Source organism: Diabrotica undecimpunctata, chromosome 2 (assembly GCF_040954645.1).
Source record: "Diabrotica undecimpunctata isolate CICGRU chromosome 2, icDiaUnde3, whole genome shotgun sequence".
Classification (NCBI taxonomy): Eukaryota; Metazoa; Arthropoda; class Insecta; order Coleoptera; family Chrysomelidae; genus Diabrotica; species Diabrotica undecimpunctata.
Genome location: NC_092804.1, coordinates 115,763,345 through 115,783,916, shown reverse-complemented (window position 1 = coordinate 115,783,916; position 20,572 = coordinate 115,763,345). Strand labels below are relative to the sequence as shown.

The following is a 20,572-nucleotide window of genomic DNA, read 5'->3' as shown; positions in this document are numbered from 1 at the left end:
TGTGGTGTTACCGACGAATTCTCAAAATGTCCTGGGCCAGCCATACGCGTAATGAGGAAGACCTTAGACAGCTAAACAAAGATCGAGAACTCCTAAATATTGTCAAAGCCAGAAAGGTTAGCTACTTCGGTCATATAATAAGAGACATTAAATATTACATCTCTTGCCTGATTATCCAAGGTAAAGTTGGGGGTAAAAGATGGATAGGCCGTAAAAACTCGCATGGTTACGAAAAATATAACATTGGATCGGAGGACAAAGAGTAGAGCGGTTATTTCGTGCATCAATAAACAGGGACCAATTTAACGAAATTGTCATGAAGATATTGTTCTGAAGCTATTTTCTTGTGGCATTTTAAAGTAATTACTGTTTTAGTGGGAATAAGCTACATTTGAAATTTAAAATAAATTTATTGACGTTTCAATTTCCACTTCAGAAATCTTTCTCAAAATACAAACATTAATATACATAGCACTGAAAAGTTTAGAAGAAAACTGCTACATCCATACCTCCTAAAATCCAACAATAAAGAAGACGAGAAGCATTTCCTGCACGCATTAATTTAGTACTTATGCTGCTATTGTCGCTTATCAATAATAATAACAATACCGTACGACATTTTTGCCAGTGAGATCCTGTTGGACAGGTTTCGGCTCCAATTGAATCTTAACCCTTTTTCAAGTAGCTAGTGTCGATATAAACTAGCCCAGGAGAACAGACAGGTTTACGTGCCCTCCGAAGCACGGTGAACGTCTCGTATCATGTTTAGAAATGAAAATGTGATTGTTATAATCAATGATTCGAATGTGGTACAGAAAAGTAGGAATGGAACTTAGGGATTTATGACATAATTTCTCCCAAGTAATTGAAATTGAACATACGAATGAAAATACTGCATTCATTAAGAACCTCTCATTAAATCAAATAGCATCGGTAAAAGTGGGAAATGAAACTACACAGACCTTCCCAATAGACAAAGGTGTAAGGCAGGGTTGCGTTTTGTGTCCCCTACTATTCAATCTTTGTCCTGAAGCAATTTTTGAGAGATACTGAGGATAGCATAGGGATTATTAGGCAGTTTGTTAATAACCTTCGCTATGTTAATAACGCAGTCATAATAACCGACAGCCTAGAAGCACAACAACGTCTGGTCGATAGATTAAATACAGAAGGAGAACAATTGGGTTTAAAAATTGACACAGATAAAACGAAGTTAATGGTGGTTAGCAGAATACCGAATATATATTTGAGAATAAACGTGAATGCCAATACTATTCATCAAGTCTCCAAGTTCACATATCTCAGGAGCTGGAAAACTTAAAATATTAATCCAGATATAGAAAATTCGTAGTAAAATTGAATGGGTAAGAGCAACATTTACGAATATTAGAACTCTGCTTAGCAATGAGTCTCTATTTAACGATACGGTACCGTTTTGTGAAATGCTACATTTACTCAGTGCTGCTGAAAACTTGGACAATAAAGCTAACTTCATGGATCGCCTTAAGGCCTTCGAAATGTGGGTGTTTATTAAAATTCTCTGAACGGATCATATAATCAACGCCGGTATTACGCCAAATAGGGAGAGAAAGAAATGCTGCAAATAGTAAAGCGGAGGAAAGCAGCCTACCTGTGTCACATATTTAGGAATTGCTAGTACCAGTTTTTAAAATTAAATGTAGTGGAGAAGATTGAAGGAAAAGGGGCATTGGGAGAACGAGTTAACTTTTTAGAGCCGCACAAGTTCGAAACTAGTATGCCAGAATTGTCGCCAGCATTCAGTAAACTAATAAGGCACCTTAAGAAGAAGAATAGGAATTGAGAGATAATCATAGCTTCCGTATACAGCATCGCAACCTTGAAGTAGATCTATCTTTCATCGGTTTCGTAAAAAAGTATTTAGCTGCTATCCTCAGTACAAAAGGCAGATCAGTACAAAAGAAAAGAAAACTAGTTAAAGTTAAGATTTTTAATTATTGCGTAATCGTGTCGTAACATCAAATTATGTTGAGACTACACTTACGCAAACATACTAGATGTTTCCAATATAAATGGACTGATTAAGGCTAGGCGCACACACATCGAATTTGGACGGTCGACAAAACTTGGATCGAACTTGTGTCGATGATGTTTTGCTCGCACACTACACGACATTTATTCGATGACATTGGTTAATCCACAAAGGTTTGTTGGGTAAAGTACACAAAATCACAATAAACCACACAGAACTACATAGCAACACGGAGCGACGTACTTTGAGCAGTGTCCAAAAAACGCAACTGGTCCTCTGGTCGGTCAAAAAAGATCGATGTGTGTGCGCGCTTTCATTTGGTACCGTTTGCCTTTGAAGGACGGCAACGATTATGGTAGCCGTCCATGTAGTGGAAGTGATCGAACGCCACACGGTATCGATGCCGTGCCGTTTGGCGATCGATGCGTATGCACGTTCACATTATTTCTTCGCGCCACCAAAGGAATTTGTTCGATCGAACTTTTATCGACCGTCCAAATTCTATGTGTATGCGCCTAGCGTAAAGATAATTTAAAACCGAGAATATCTTTGTGAAAGCCTATGTTGACAAAAAAAACAAAAAAAATGCTGTTTAAATTTTGCTCATAAGCTTCTTCTTAACGTGCCCCATCCCTAAGGACATTGGCGATCATCATGGCCCATTTGACTCTTATCTGTAGCCGTTCTGAAAAGTTCTATTGATTTTTCCCCTCTCCATTGTCTCAGACTCTTCAGCCAGGGCGTGCGTCTTCTCCCCGGTCCTCTTTTGCCTTCCACCTTCCCTTGTATAACCAGCCGCATTAATTCGTATTTCTCGTTTCTTAGTATGTGACCAAAGTAGCTCATTTTTCTTTGCTTTATAGTGTTGAGTATTTCTTTATCTTTTTTCATTCTTCGTAGCGTTTCCGCATTTGTTATGTGTTGTGTCCAAGATGTTTTCCACATTCTTCGATAACACCACATTTCAAAGTTAATGAGTTTTTTCTCTGTCGCCTCTGTAATTGTCTAGGCCTCAACTCCATACAACAGGACAGAGAACACGTAGCATCTCAATACTCTAGTTCTAATTTCGATGTTGAGTTTTCCATTACATAATATTGCTTTCATCTTATTAAAAGCACTTCTAGCTATCTCAATAAGCCGTTTTAATATATATAGCATAAACACTGTCTTCCTCGATCTTGTTCTTGCTTACCACCATGATTTTTGTTTTATTTGTATTCAGTGCCATTCCATACCTTTCGCAGTATTGGATAATGCGATCATAAGCTTATTAATGGGCAATTTAGACAGTGTATACAAGTGCTCTTGACTAACGAGTCAAGGTTTCGTCTAATAGCGAGTACCTTCGAGATTTACTATTGTCTCATTGAAGGACACTAGTGCTGCAGCACGAGAGGTCCAAAGATCATTGACGGTTATATAATGATCATAGGGGAGCGATAAATGTCGAATAAAAAACATACCTTTTAGTAATTTAGGTAAGTCTAAATTCTCAACGTTAGAGCAATAATATGCTAGAAGAACTGGTTCTGCCTTTAGTTTATGGTGCGGATTAGAGATAATGCAAAACCACACATCGCAGCCATTATTATAAATTTTATATAAGGATGACTTTATCAAACAATGGACTGATCTGTCATTAGTCTGATTTGAATACTATTGAACACATTTGGGATTTGTTAAATAGAAGTACTCGGAAGCGCCCCAATGCTCCACAAAATTCAGATCAGCAAGAAAAAACTTCGATTAAGGATACCAAGCATGCTAAGGAAGTGAATTTATTAGTGCTAGGGGAGGACACTCGCGGTATGGAGGACATACAAACCCGCCTTAATTTTTATATTATTTTCACTTTAAAGTTTTGGAGGTATAAGAAAGCTTTCTCCTAATTTGTTGAGCAGTATATATTATGCTTTGTAGGTATTTCCCAGTTATTTAGATAGTTGTAATGAACATGTGAGAACATGCAAGACATATTCATTATCTTCTCGTATAGCAAAATTTATAAAAACACGTCAATTTTAATTTTTGATTGTCCATCAATTGCTATATATGTGAGGAATTCGACCGTTACTTGTTGGAAATTCATTTTATCTAACATCAAAACATTGAAAGCTTTTATTTTCAATGTTTCCACAAAATTTATTGTAATTTATTATCACTACAGCTGTTTCGGCAGAGGGCCTTTCTCAACTGATCTATTTTTGGTATGCGTTTACACTTTATAGTCTTCAACTGAATAAGTTGAGGAGTGGAGAACTGTTTGTCTCAAGTTGGTCATTCAGAATTGTCTGTAGTCGAATGTGAAGGATTTGGAATTGGTCATTAAAAGAGTGATTATAGTCTTGAAGGTTCAGTGCTTACGTAGAATCTGTTTTTTTTATTATTGAAAGCCCTTTTGTGTTCTGTTATATGTTTGTTAAAAGTTCCACCAATTTGACCGATATAAGTTTTGATAATTACAATTAAATTTATTTTATAAAAAAATAATACTCTTTTTATTGTTTCTATTTTAGATAACAGTATTTCGAATAGCAGATAAATACGACCAAAAACCCCAAGAATTGGACCAAATAATTTTAACAGCTTTATTTAAATCTCAACATCTCTCTCCGACCGAACAACTCAGCCTTGCGTTAACGTGGAATCGTGCTGATATAGCTAGATCAGAAATTTTTGTTTATGGACAAGAATGGCCTCCAGGTATTTCAGAATCATGTTGACCTTAAATATACACTAAATGATTATTTCATTGTTATTATAAAAGTATCAAATGCACAGACGCAGATTGTTCTATATTCCTTTATTTGTGAAAAATGAACTGATACTGGAAAATGATATTTTTAAATAACATTAAGGAAGATAATAACATCTTTATACACAAAATAATCAAAACAAATTGTTAAATTAGCGATCTTTATGGTAGTCGCTGGAAAAAATTTGAAGAGCGACCAATATTTATAATATTATAATAATATACCATTTTACTAATGTATTAATTTTTCAGTTGCTTTCAGTTCAATCATTATTTAAAAGTTTTCGCCATATATTTGCTTTTAATAAAAGATTTACATTCTTTTTAAAATTTAACGATAAATTCTAAAATCGTTTCCCCATTCTGATTTGCATAATCCTAACATAATAATTTTGAATTCAGGTGCCCTAGAAGATGCGATGATAAAAGCCCTCGAACACGACCGTTGCGATTTTGTAAAGTTACTTTTAGAAAATGGTGTCAGCATGAGAAAATTTTTGACAATACCTCGGCTCGAAAACTTGTACAACTCTAAACAAGGACCTAGCAATACATTAGGATATATACTCAGGGACGTACGCCCTCACATTCCACCGGGTTACATATATACTTTACACGATATTGGATTGGTGATAAATAAATTAATGGGTGGAGCTTATAGGTAAGAAATTTTATAAGAATTTTAAACTTTTATTGCAGTGATTTTTCTATTACAACATTAGCTCATTATGTGAGACGTATAGTAGATACCAGATCATACTTTATATTTGCTTGTTGTAGATGCAAGAAGTTTGTTACTTAAAAAAATAACGAGTGACTGTAGATGGTAATTGATTGGACCTCCCGTCGCATGCAACGGGCAAAATTACTAGTTGGGCTGGGGTTCTCATTACGGAAAGACACACAGAATAAGCAAATTATAATATTATTAGAATACAATTTCTGTTTACTTATATTTTTTGCTATGGACTTTTAATTTTACTTTGAAGAAAGGAAACTTCATTAACAAAAGGTGGCATTTACTTTTATGTGGTTGATTTAAAAAATAATAAAACTGCATCCAAATCATGAATAAATCTAAACTGGTCAAAAGAATGTTATTTTTGTTTTGCAGATTTAAAATGTTTGAAACAGTTAACCAAATAGTTACCTGTACTGTACTACATTTATTAATGCTAATTCTGTTACTTTTTGATAAATAACTTGTAACCATCACTTATAAATCATTATTTGCAAATTAGTTACTTCTGCCTTAAAGATGTTAGTGTTTATCTGAGTTCATTTATGCTATTATACGATACCTTTAAACTTCCGTTAATAAAATAGTACCGCTTCTAGACCTTTTTCCAAGGCGTTTTTGGAAATAACCATTTGCTATTTTATTAGTGAATCGTGCCAAATAATATTACAATTTTTTTTTGGCAAGGATATATAGGTACAAACATTGAATTGCTCAAACGGTTTTGTCCTTTTTTCGATAAATTGTCTCCTTAATCGCACTTAATGATTATTGACTGTTTGAGTGAGTATTGACTGTTTCGGACCAATCCTAATCAGATAATGATAAAATAATAATTTTATAGAAAGTACTCGTTTGTTTTGGTGGAGGAAAAACACTTTTTCTCCAGCATCAACTTGACGACCTTTACCAGCAATTTGTTTTACAGTTGAGAGGCTTAAAGCTTAATTTTAAGCCTATTTTAAAGCTAAATTTTACACCTGGTTAAACCTGTCATTGCCAGGAACACTTTTCTATACCTTTAATAATTCTATTAAGATTTGTCCATTTCTGCTTCATTTTTTGTAAATTTTAAAACGTTATAAATTACTTCTTGCGTTTGATGATTCAGAACTTGTCGTTTTTGTACATTTTCCATATTGACATCACGTTACAACACTGCACAAAACTAGCTATTCGATTTCATCGAATTTTGCCACTGCGCAAACAGAACTCGCGTCTCTTCGCTACTTTGGGCTAGTGTAAGATTTGTATAATCAAATAACAGTTATGAGTTCCGATGATTAAGCCAATTACTAATATACAAAGCATTTGGTACTATATTATTTACTTACTTTTTTTCCTAGGGCTCTATACACACGAAGAAAATTTAGGCCTATTTATGCAAAAATTATGAATAAAGGACACAGTATGGCACATACTTCAGGTAGAAATTTGGGAGCAATGGGGCTCATACCAGGATGTATACCAGGAGCAGCGAGTCCGTGTTTATTTGATTATCCTTTTAACGAACTACTGGTAAGTTTATTGTCTACTCTCATTCTGTATTCTTATTTACTTTTTTATACAAAGTTACATTGATTTCTACAGTAGTAAAAGAGCTACTACTACAAGAGCTACTTTTTTACAAGATCAGACCTTAGTCTACAGCTTAGAATCCGATTGATCAGATGTTACGTTTTTTCTGTCTTACTGTATGGCTATCAAAGTTGGACAATGGACTCTGAAATAGAAAAAAGAATAGATGCCTTTGAGATGTATATATACAGACGAATGTTGAGGATTCCATGGGTACAAAGAGTTACTAATGTTGAGGTACTTCGTCGCAGAATTACTAAGAATAATCAAAGAGAGGAAAATGCAATACTTGGGTCATGTGCCATGCAGAGGCGAAAGATATGAATTACTTCAAGTTATACTGGAAGGAAAAGTACAGGGCAAAAGATCAGTAGGAAGACGCCAGAACTCGTGGCTGAAAGACCTGAGGAGATGGTTCGACCGCTCATCCGCAGAGATCTTTCGCGCAGCAGTTTCCAAAACTACAATTGCCATTTGGATCGCCAACCTTCGAAAGGAGACGGCGCAATGAGAAGAAGAAAAGAGCTACATGTCAATACCATATCTATTATTTAATGCTCATCTTTTTTAACAATAATAGCTAAAAAAAGATTTTATTCATTACTGTTACGGTAATTTAAAGTCACCATTCACTTATATATTTTTTTTATTTATTTATACAATTATTGTTTTACTTAATTATAAAATAGAGACTGAAGTAAATACAAACAACCGATTTTTTGTAGCCGTACAACTATATTCTAAAAAATAGTCGATCTTTCTTGGGATTTTCATACCGGCACGATAATCGATGAATTATTGAAGAAGTTTCGAGATACCTCTTTTAAATAAATTGTGATTAAAGGTCTGGTCTATTTTTAAATGCTATATCTTGAAAATAATTATTTTTAATATATGGTATTTTAAATATGTTGTTCTTCTTGTTTATCATTCTTAATTATTCATATCAATTTTTTTGTGTAGCCGTAGCGTTGACAATTGGTACATAGAGGTACCTTTCACTTGGGATGTGGTGGTTTAAAGGATACAATCATGTTTTGGAGTACTCTTACTTCATTTATGTCTTTATTATTCGTTTTTAGTTCTAAAATTGAATAGTTTTCAATTCTTGCTTTCGATTTTCATGGCTATTTTGTGGATTAATGTTATATAGTTATGACGGTTGATAAAAAGAAGAAGAAGCATGATTAGAAACAAGAGTTATCCGGTTGTTCGTGTTGATTGTCAGTCGACTTTGTCTATTGAGGCAGTATAATGTTTGTTGTGCAGTTGTCATTGCTTTTTGATTCGCTAGACGAGGTTGTATTTTTCTATGGTTGTTATATGGTACTTATTTGCAACGGAGTGGTATTTTCTTGTGAAGTTGATTTTCTTATCGGAGCTCTGCTTAATTTATTTGACTTCAGGAACGGATTGTCTATGTTCTTCACAGTTTGCACATTGTCGTTCATCCTGTATCACAATTAAATGTTTTATACATCACGAAAATTGTTTATAGGACGTCTATGAATTTATTTGCCGGTGTTTTAAGAAAAGATTACTTGTGTTATTTTACTTTCGTTTTTATAGAACACTGATAATTATTATTATTAATTATTATTATCTCCAGTTTTATCCATACGGCTCACACTCCCTATAAGGGAAAAATTCACTCATTCCAGATACCTACGGTATCAAAAGGATTGAGCTCTGGTGGGGCACTTTCCGTGTTATCGAGCCCTAGGTGGCTTGATATGCTGGAGGATCTCCAAAAAATTTTCTTGCACATCTGGTCGTCGAGAGTGGTACAGCTTTCTGTACGGTCTTATAAAGATGTTCATTCAGACCCTGCTTTTTGATGTTTTCTAGGAGGTTCTTCGGAATGACTCCAGTGGTAGAAAGAATAATAGGTATCGTCTGGGTACGTTTCATTCTCCATTGTCTCCTTATTTGTGTTTCCATATCTCTGTACTTGGCGATATTTTCGTTGTATTTAATACGCAGATTATTGTTGTTAGGTATCGCCACGTCGATTAGTGTTGTTTGACATGTTGTCTATTGTGTGCTACTATTTGGTCTGTGAGCACAGTGCTGTCCCAATATAGCTTGAAGTTGTCATTTTCAAGCATACTCTCTGGGACATATTGATAGTATGGGAGATGGTTTGCTTGGATAAGTACCAGTTTGATAGCTACTTCTTGATGGAAGATTTTCCCTACCGAATCATGCCGTTCTTTGTCTTCAGTTGCAGCAAATGCCTGGCAGCCCCCAGTACGATGTTAGATGGTTTCTTGGGTTTGACCTCCATATCGGCATTTGTCGTTTTGGACTTAGGGGTCTTTGATGATATACTTAAGATAAATTTTCGTTGGTATAACCTGATCCTGAATGGCAAGCAGTGAACCTTCTGTTTCAAGAAACATCATTCCTGATGTCAACCAATAGTTCGACGTTATGCTCTCGACATAGTCTTGACTGACTGCGCTTGCTATTCCGAGGTATTTATACATATCATTTTCACCCATGGCCTCCATATTCTGGCCATTTTGCATATCGAATCCGCCGGGCTGAACCTTTCCTTTGATTATATTTAAGACACGGCATTTTTGTCAAGACCGAAGTGAACCGAAGTGTATTAATTATTATTATTGTTATTAATATTACTACTATGTGCGCTATATAAAGCACTTTTACTGGATACAAAAGTAAAATTACATAAAAAGCGAAAAAAATATAATCCATAACAATATATTTTCAAAATTTTTGAAATATGAATTACGTATTAATTAGTATTTCATTGATAAAGGCCTTGCAGATAATAAGCATTCTCTTACACTTTCAATACATAATCGATTGTGTTCAAGTTATAACATAACCGTATCGAATAGGGCATACGATATGTGTATTTCATTAGGCATAGAGTGACGAAACGTGTTAATAATGGTTATCAATAAACCGAACTGGAAACATTCAATTAATTACTATACCCATTCTACTGACAATTAACAATTGTATTGTGTATAGTTCTCTGTAGGCTTATAAATCCAAATTAATTACCAATTTTCAATGAATATAAATAAACGTATCTTTTTTGTAAATAGGTAGGTCACTTTCTATTTTATAAAAATTAACACACATCTAAAACTATTTTCTGGTAGCATTTTAAAATTAACTACATTATGTTATGGGAAGAAGTCACAATTATACTTATGTATTGTATATTTCAATATAAAATAGTTTTCAGTATAATTGTAGTTCATTCCGGTAAGACAACATATATGTACAAATATTTAAAAAGAGTTTACATCTGTCAAATGTTTATTTTAACGGGTGCTGGTTTTTATATTTTATGACGAAATAAGTTAAAATGCAAATTTAATTATTTGAATAGTGTGTGTGTGTGTGTGTGTGTGTGTGTGTGTGTGTGTGTGTGTGTGTGTGTGTGTGTGTGTGTGTGTGTGTGTGTGCGTGCGTGTGTGTGTGTATGATGTTTGCTTCTTTCCTGTCTCCAGTGCGCTAGGACTGTGGTTTGCTCCTTACACTTGGGTGGTGAGTTGTATACAGGGTGGTCCTTAAGTAATTGTACAAACCAAAACCGTTGATTCTACACTTTAAAATATTACGATTTAAGTCAACTTGTTTAATAAAATGTTGATATTAATAAAGATACAGGGTGTTAAGTGGAAATTTAAAATTTTATTTTTCGCTATAACTTTTACGTTTGTAGATACTTTTAGACAAAAATTTACAGCTAGATGCTTTTGAGTGGGATAAATTATAATATTATACATACTTTAATATAACTAATAGAGGGCGCCACATATGCCACATGTGTGGCATAAATTTGCGCGTAACTTTTTTGCTTTCAGTTAGCTCTATTTGTGTTAAAAAATATTAAAGATACATTATTTTTATTAAGACAAGGTATACTTGTTAGTAACCTGAAAATTCAACCGTTTTCGAGATAATCGCATTTTATAAGTCAGCTGCATAATAATTCTTAGTTTGATATTTATGCGGTAAAGCACTGAATACCTGTAGATAAGCATAATTCATAGTTTATTCTTATTAAAACAACTCAAAAATGATAATGTAACATCATAAAATGCTTTGTTATGGGTGCTAAATGTCTTATTGGAGAAAGGATTCTTCATTTTTTTCTTTAGGTGCCGTGTCTGTATTCAGATGTTGGCCGTCATCATGTTTACAATTTCCCTTTTCTATCGCTTCTTAAGTTTCTATAATGACGTTGTATTACTTTTTCTCTATTGTAAAATGCTGAAAACCCAAAATATGTGGTTTATGTAGTCAATATGGTGAAATATTGATATAATTATTTATTTCATAAAAAATCCGAAAAGAATTATTATTATTTATTACGTAAATTGTTTACCCATTTTTATTATGACAAATAGAAACTAGAGCACAGGTAGTAAATAACACACATGTGTCTTGTTTCATAATACTTTTGCTACAAATCTAACCTTAAAAATTCAGCATTTTCACAAAAACATCATCCTTGGCCTAATAACCGATATTGTTATAAATATAGTAAACACATAGGCAATTTAGTTCAGCATAATATTAGTTTAGTAAATCATAACAGTGCATTTGTTTGAGATGTAATTAGAGTTACTCGTAAGCTGTAACGTAATCATATAAATAAGTAATGTCATCGATAGGTTATTCCGTATGTATATAAGTAACCAATTAATGAGATACATCACAGTTTAATACATTATTTAATCTCTGCGACAAATAGGATCTAGTTCCATAATATACCATAAGATTTGGATATGTATCCAAAAGATTATAGTCATCCATAATACATTATAGCCACCACGTAGCCCAGAATTTAATCCGCTTGATTTTGGTATACGGGACGCATTAAAACAACGTGTCTATAAGAATCCCATAAACATTCGCAACCAACTATGGGAAGAAATAAATACTGCAGCAGTTTCTTTAGAACCAATTATGCTATTTAATATGAGACGATCTTTTATGGAATATACAGACAAATGAATTAAAGAAAATGGTGGACATATCGAACACTTACTTTGACAAAAAGTTATATTATTTAGTTTAACTATTTCTTAATTTGGTTTGTAAACAAAATGTTTTGATTGTGACTTTAATTTAACATAAAAAGTAAAATGCTTGATGTAAAATCCTATTAGTCTGTTATTTTATCAAATCCTATTATTGTGTTATTTTGTCAAATCCTATTATTAATTATCCTGCTGATAAATTTATTTTATTCAATAGTTCGTTAACTATTAACTTTATTTAAAGGTATTTTATACCAAAATTGAGAAGTATTAATGTTTTTGTCTATTTTTTCTTCGTTGCCTGGAGTAATTGCCTTAAATCAGAATTATGCAGCTGATTGGTAAAATGCGATTATCTCGAAAACTGTTGAGTTTTGACGTTATTAACAGGTATATCTTTTTTTTGTTAAAATAATTTATCTTTAATATTTTTTATCCCAAATACAGGTAACTTAAAAAGCCAACAAGTTAAGTGCAAATTTATACCACATATGTGGCATATGTGGCGCCCTCTATCAGTGACATCAAAGTGTGCATCAAATTATAATTTCTCATATTTTTAAAAGTACCCAACTGTAAATTTTTGTACATAAATGTTCACAAACATGAAAGTTATAGCGAAAAATAAAGTTTTAAATTTGCCCTTTAACACCCTGTATCTTTCTTAATATCAACATTTTATTAAAGCAATTTGGCTTAAATCGTAATATTTTAAAGTGTAGAATCTACTGTTTTTTTTTTTGTACAATTACTTAAGGACCACCCTGTAGAACTGTGTGTTAATCTCGCGAATGCTGCTTGTCTCAATGCAGAGCCGAATAGATTTCTTATAAGTGTCTCGTTCAGAATATTACAACGATGTCTGCACGACCATATTAGTTACGTAACGTAAAGACGTACGCACACACACACACACACACACACACGCGCACTTGTAGATTGTACTTGTCTATCACACTAAAAGTAGAGTCAGTACTTTCAACCGAAATTCCAGGAAAATATTGCGAATAAAACATTAATAGAATGCTGGGTAGAATTTTAGAGATATTACAGGACCGTAATTACAGTCAGATAACAATATTCGTTATACTAATTGACGGTATCTTGGATATTACCCAATATTAGATAGGTGTAAACATTTTCTTTTCAAATGTGTTGTTAAGGACGTATGGTGAGAATAGAAAACTGTTTTAAAAACATGGAGATCTAATACTTAATACGAAACCTTAAAGGAATTTGATTTTCATGGTAACTTACGACAATAAACCGTTAAAAAAAATGCCGTATTATTTCCAGCTGCAATTAAAAATGTTGTATAAACCAGAAACATTGTCAACGAGGACTGCGAATAAGGCAGAATGAAAAAAAGACCAGTCAATAAGTTAATTGTTTCAATTTACAATGACGGCTTATCTGATGCATATCTCATTGTTTAAATTTACTTTAGTTTGACCCAAAATGGATTTTAAAAATTTATGAACATAAATATAATTTTATTTATAGATATGGGCGGTGTTAATGAAGAGGCACAAAATGGCGCTGTTGATGTGGCAACATGGTGAGGAAGCTTTAGCGAAAGCTCTAGTAGGTTGTAAATTGTACAAGGCGATGGCACACGAAGCAGCCGAGGATGACATGGAAACCGAAGTATATGAAGAATTGCGGGCTTACGGAAAAGAATTCGAAAATATTGGTAATATGATTATTATTTTGATAAATGTATTTAAGGGTGCACATCCTGTCTAAAAAAATATTGAGTTAATTGTGTAAATTTCGCTTGTTTTGTGGATATTAATTTTATTTTTGCATTTGTAGCTATTTAATTTCTTAATACCTATGATTTGTAAAGTGAAGTGAAAGTCGTTTGAGCTTATCTCTATTCTTATCTATATCTTCCATTGGACCGTTTACTTATTGTTCACTACAAATTCGCTTTGACCATAGTGGCTATAATTCATTCTTTCGACATAGTCATAGCATTTCAGCCTTTTTCATTCAATACTTTTCAGGATGCCGATAGTTATGCCCGCTCTATGATTCCAACATTCATTAATTCATTCAATATTACTTGATCTATATTTTCTAGTGAGTTGGAAAAATGTACATCAACAATTAATGTCTATTGCTTTTATTTTTAAGGCGTCTTTTTTTTATTTATTATTCAAAATTCTGAACCATATGTAGCAATACCTTTTATGGTACTTTGCTATATTCTAATTTTTTTGTTCCGATTGATGTGGTTTTTTTCCACATATCGAAAACCCCCTCCCAATAAATCTTAATTGTGTAAGAGCAACACAACAGTCTTGACGAAGTCCTTTGGTCACCTTTATTTTATTTTTGTAAATTGTTGTGTAATTTTTATTGAACTCATCATATTTATTGTCTTTTCAACAATCTTCAATTCAGTTTTTAATTACCTTTCCACATAGCCTACATATTCCTACGTAAGAAAACATGAAAGAAAAATTCTAAGTTAAGAAAATATTGAAACAGGGATATCTCTTTTAATTATATTTTTTAATTTTTTGTTGGTGGTGGTAATTCAGGACAGCGGAATATCAAAAAATGGAACTATCTACGACAAAAGAAGCTACCTTCTTGCCTTTGCCGATGATCTAGGGCTAATACCAATAACGAAAAGGGAATTACTGAGGATATTTAAGTTACTTGAGGAGAAAGCCCAGTACTATGGATCCTTAAAAAATGAGCAGAAAACGAAGAATATACAAAATGTGACAGAAATTCTATAGGGAAGTAAAGACAGTGAGACAAGGTGGAAGAGTTGGGGAAAAAAGGCTATGAGAAATGATACAGGAGAACTAATAATAACAGAAACAGAAATCGTCGATCGATGGAAGGAACATTTTCAGAATTTACTAAATATTAAAAGTGAAACGGAAGAATATATTACATTTCATTCTGCAGATGTGGAAATGCCAACATCAACACTTCAACAAGTAAAAAATGCGATAATATCTCTTAAAGATGACAAAGCACCAGAAAAGAATAGTATAAATGGAGAAATGATAAAAAGAGAGAAAACGTACTACCTAAAAAATTATATGAATGAATGGGAAGCGTCATAGTACCTACACCAAGAGAGAAAGAAAAGTTGAAAGATCTCCTTTTGCGTAAGATATTATAGGCGACTACGAATGGGGTTTTCGTACTAGAAGGTCAACGATAGATCAAATACAGATAGAGGATAAAAACAGAACATCAACGCTATTTAGTTAACATCAGGACTCAGACAAGGAGCATCCTTATCACCGTTGAATTTCAATTTTACCTTGAAACATGCAGTAAGTATAATATCGTCGGAGCTGACAGAGTGTTTTTTTGCTAATCAAGGTTCAAAACTGGTGTTGATCTTTGCTGATGACATATGTTTACTTACAGGAGACGCGAGAAGAGTTTTCACAACTCGAGAGGAGAGCAGGTAATCTGGGTCTAAGAATAAATGAAGAATACACAAAACACATAGTAGTAACCAAAAATCGAAAGCCTAGAATTAGACAGAACATAACTCTTAATGATCACAACTTTTAAATAGTAAAAGAATTTAAGTAATTAAGCGGTAGTCACAGATGAAAACCAAGTAGAAAATATATGTGAGCAAGATTAACTGCTGGGAAGAGAGGATTATACTCTATTTCAATATTATTGAGATCTACGCTGTGAAACGTGGACTATCAATTAACGGGAAATAAATAAGTTGCTGTTATTTGAAAGAAAGGCTCTCAGTTTCTCAAACAAAGGTGAAGAAAACCTATGAATTAAAAAGTGGATTGCGAGAGGAAAGAGAACTGCTGGAAAGCTGCGCCAATTTTTGAAAGCAAAAAACATCTTCAGAGCTGCAAAGCTGTGACAATACCAAACGGTAATGCAACCCACGACTTTTTACAGTAGTGAAACCTTGATCATGAACAAAGATTAGGAAAATTTGTTGAATATCTGGAAACGGAGTGTTGTTAGAAAAATATTCGGGGTAGTGAAATACGAAGGAAACTTTTGGAGACGATGAACAAATTCAGAAATTAGAACGCTGTACGGAAAACCTGAAATTGCCCAGACTAATAGAGCAAAAAGACTTTTAGGGTACGTGGTGAGAGTATCAAACGGAAGATGGCTAAAAGAATGCAGAGATGAGAAGGAAAGATGAGAAGAGGAAGACTATTGAAAAAATGGCTTGAAGCTTGTAAGGAGGACTTAAAAAAATATTGATACGTAATTGGAAAACTGCAGCCATGGACAAAGTAAAATAGAGAAAAAAATACTTGTAAAACTCCAAGCCTTGGGCCTATAACGCCTATTGTGCTGTGTATATACATCCTACATATTGAGTTGGTGACCCTTGGCTTTCTGACCCTGATAGTTTTCCAGTGCCATATTTTCAGTTTTATGGGTACTCCCCCGATCCTGGAGGCTTCCCATCTTTATATCTTTCGCTTGTTTTTTAATTTATTCTAGTTGTAACAATTGTATTTATTAATGAGAATTAACAATTGTCCAAATGTTTGTGCTGGTATTATTTTTTATGTCGAAATAGGCTAAATGTAAAATTTATTAATTAATTTCAATATTGTGTCTGTATGCAAATCAAATTACGGTACCTGTGATGTTGAATGGAAGGGTTTCTTCTTACGGGCTATGAGCAGCGTCTCTTTAAATTTGGGTGGTGGTTTTACACAAAACCAGAGTGTTTATCGCGTTGGTTTGTACAAGACTGGTGTGGGTAGTCCGAAATAGCTTCGCCTCCCTTAAGTATCATAGAAGTGGTGCGTACAGGACCGTATTAGTTTACGTATATAAGCCATACACACACGTTACTTAAAAAATTAAATATAATATAAAAGAATAAGAAAATACTTAATACAAAAATAAGAATATGTGTGGAGAGAGGTTAACACTCGTTTTGTTTCAGTTTTTTCGCGGTAAGAGATATATTTTTCGTTTAGACAATACCTTTAGTATTGAATTCCGCCGAAATTTCGCCCAAACTTCTATAATTTACATTTAGTATTTTTTACGGTCAGTTCTTCTGGTTCTCGTATTTCATATTATACCAAGGGACATAAGTAGGTCTTCGAGTTTCATTCTGTTGTGTTATTGACTGGCACCGGGACCCGTTTCCGAACGGAATGAATTAGTGAAATCAATCATTAACAAAACAAATGCATAAAATGGAACGATAAATATTTCCTTAAAAATAACAAAACTCACATATCTTTAACACACTTTCTGTAAATTTCAGTTATTAATGGAATCTTACTTCGAAAAGCTTAATGGGTTTATATAATAGGTAAAAATATGTAATATAATAAGACTGTAACAAAGTTACAACAAAAATTTGTAGATCTGTTAACAAATATTAAATATAATAATTAGTTTGATTACTTTAATAATATAATACAAAAGGGTTTTATTTAAATATCCTTTATAAAATGTATATGATTAAAAGACACTTTCGGGCTACATCACAGAACGTTTTCGGACTAACAAGACCATTATCAGTGTATTTACTAGGTGTACATGAATGAAGCCACTAAATGGTAGCATATGAAGTGAAAAGTCTTTCAGAAAGAAATCTCATTCTTAATTGTCATTAAGAATGAGTCAAACAAACAAAAACAAAATTTGTTTAATTTAAAGTAAAATGTGGCTTAACAAAAATAGTCAATTTTCCCTTCAGTTTTATAAAAATCTTTCTGTTACATAGCATACTGCTTGTTTCTTGCCACTTCATCCATACCACTCTAATTATAGTGCGTTTAGCTCATCTAATTTCCCATTACTCTATGATAGTGATCCTAGATAGTTAAGGTACTATTACCGTTAAAAATGCTAAAAATTGATACATTTTCAACAATTTTATTTGTATTTTATCCATTATTATGGCAATTAAACTTTTTTTATATTATCTAGTATTCAAATTGAATATTATAAAAAATTTTTCTCTTTTTTTCCATTGTTCCTTTATTTTAAAGATGGCGGACAGTTAATCTTTGGAACGACATAAAATTCGGGAATGTTTGTAAAAATCAAGTGCTCTTACGTGATAGTTTACCAGAAAAATTAAAAGTTCTTACAAAAAATGGCGGACATTTGAAAAAATTGTTCAAAAATTGACCTTTTTTAAATTTTTTTCAGCCACAAAAATTTTATTTTTTTTTTGTCAAATTGTGGTAAATTATCATAGAGAAAAAATAAAAACAAACAAAATGCATTAAGGTTTATTAACATTGACGGATTAGATCCGTGATTAACTGTCTGCCAGCAGACCGTTAAAAACGTAGTTTTTCTCAAAGTCTTTTATCTCCGGATCTACTCTATCGATTTTAATAAACCGTAATGCATTTTGTTTGTTTTGTTTTCCTCTATGATATTTAAGCACAATTTGATCAAAAAATGTACCTAATAATAAAATTTTTGTGACTGAAAAAAGTCAATTCTTGAACAATTTTTTCAAATGCCCGCCATTTTGTTTTTTTTATTATTTTTAATTTTTCTTGTAAAATATCATGTAAGGGCACTTCTTTTTTAAAACTCTTCTCGAATTTTATGTTTCAAATTTGCCGTTCCAGAGATTAACTATCCGCCATGAAGCAGTACATAATTTTTTGACGAAAATTTTTGGTGCCGTCTGTAAACTACACCAACAATGAAAAAAATAGAAAAACAAATTTTGTAACCTTTAAAAGTTTTGTAATAATATAAGGGAAGTTTAATTGCCATATATAATAAATAAGATACAAAAGAAATTGTTGAAAAACGTGCTATTCTAGATGGTAATAGTACCTTAAAACTATTAGATTTCACAATCATTTCACGATGCAAATTTATCATTTTAATTGTACGAACTCCATTTCTCCCCTACTAAATTTTAAATCTTTTTCCTCGAGAACTTGTCTACACCGTTCCAGTTTTTTTTTTTTTTTTTCTAAAATCCTTTTGTTCTAAAAGTATTTCCTAGTACTTCATCATCAGCATACATTAAGCACCAGGAAATTTTACCCTGTACTTTTTTTGAACTACTATATCAGATACATTAAACTATATCAAATTATAATGGCACGAAAATTCGATCGTTTGTGTACATACTTCCAATTATTCATCATTATTCTTCGTCTTTAAATTAAAAAGTATGCCACCGTAGGTTTATTTCAGCTATTAATAATAAGTGGTAGAAATTTTTATGTTGGATGTTTCCGACAATAATTTTGTCAAAATTCTCCAAAGCTCAATGGATCGCCTATATTCATTTTATATAACACTGTCGCCACCTGTTGACAGATCAACAAAAATCAAATTTTTTGGCGCGGAAGAACGAGCAATACTTGGCAATTATATAATGGGATACCTAATGTAAATCAAGATACAGTATTTTTATGGCCTTGACTTTCATATATTTTTACAACCACAACCGAATACCTGTAAGTAAGCCTGTATCTTGCATTAAACAGGGATTGTAGATTTTTAAAAATATTTAAAAGTGTAAGTCATAAAAACACTATATCTTAACTTGTGCGAAAATTATAATATCCCTTTTTGGAGATAAATTTTATATGGGAGAGCTGATTTTGTTGGAGAAATGTGTATTTTAACTAATGTGTGTGTGTGTGTGTGTGTGTGTGTGTGTGTGTGTGTGTGTGTGTGTGTGTGTGTCGTATTATTTTGCGTTTTTAACTTTTAGTCTCTCTAGATTTATTTTATATGTTGTTATTATTACGATTTCTAAGTAGTTTGTGACTTATTTTGATCTTCATATTATTGTTATTTTACTCAATTTAGTTCAGTCGAATAAAACCTGCAGTACATAATTTTCTATATTTTTTTGTTTAGCCTTAGAAGTATTAGATTATTGCTATAGACAAGACGATGATCAAACACAACAACTCCTTACCTGTGAGCTACAAAACTGGTCAGGTCATACCTGCCTCAGCCTAGCCGTTACTGCTAACCACCGAGCACTTTTGGCACATCCTTGTTCGCAAATAATCCTTGCAGACTTGTGGATGGGAGGATTACGCACAAGAAAAAACACAAATATTAAGGTAAAATTATAAATATTGTGTATGTAGCTATCCAGTTTGCTCCCACTGTGGTAGAAGCGGTGCTGCGGTGGTAACAAATTTCAATATGTAGGTGATAGTCATCAATTTTCAGTAGTAATATCACTAGGGCATTGATAACAGATGAGATAATTTCATGACAATCGAAAGCTCGTTCCTTGGTAACAGCACGAAGCCGAAGGCTGAGTGCTGTTACCAAGCAACGAGCTTGAGAAATTTATCATGAAATTATGAGGCATTCATCAATGTCCGAGGGATATTCGGCAGATAATTTTTCGAAAAAAAAAAAAAAAAAAAATCATAACGAAACATTTATTTATTAAAAGTACAGTTAGTGAAAGTACAATTATTAAAATTTAAGTTAACATTAGATTCGTTGCT

The 20,572-nt window shown here is 32.8% G+C and overlaps 1 protein-coding gene across 13 annotated transcripts in view; it reads left to right on the top strand.

Annotated features, from left to right (window-relative positions):
• The window catches only part of Trpm (transient receptor potential cation channel, subfamily M), an 888,877-nt gene that overhangs the window by 755,655 nt on the left and 112,650 nt on the right, over window positions 1-20,572 (top strand). For all 13 annotated transcript variants that reach the window (XR_011950088.1, XM_072523326.1, XM_072523332.1 and 10 more), the window contains 5 exons: window positions 4,531-4,717; window positions 5,172-5,430; window positions 6,855-7,026; window positions 13,620-13,809; window positions 19,962-20,173. Coding sequence is in view for 12 of the 13 variants with exons in the window: in XM_072523326.1 (XP_072379427.1) it covers window positions 4,531-4,717; window positions 5,172-5,430; window positions 6,855-7,026; window positions 13,620-13,809; window positions 19,962-20,173 (1,020 nt within the window). In the remaining variant the exon portion in view is untranslated. The remainder of the gene's footprint in view (window positions 1-4,530; window positions 4,718-5,171; window positions 5,431-6,854; window positions 7,027-13,619; window positions 13,810-19,961; window positions 20,174-20,572) is intronic.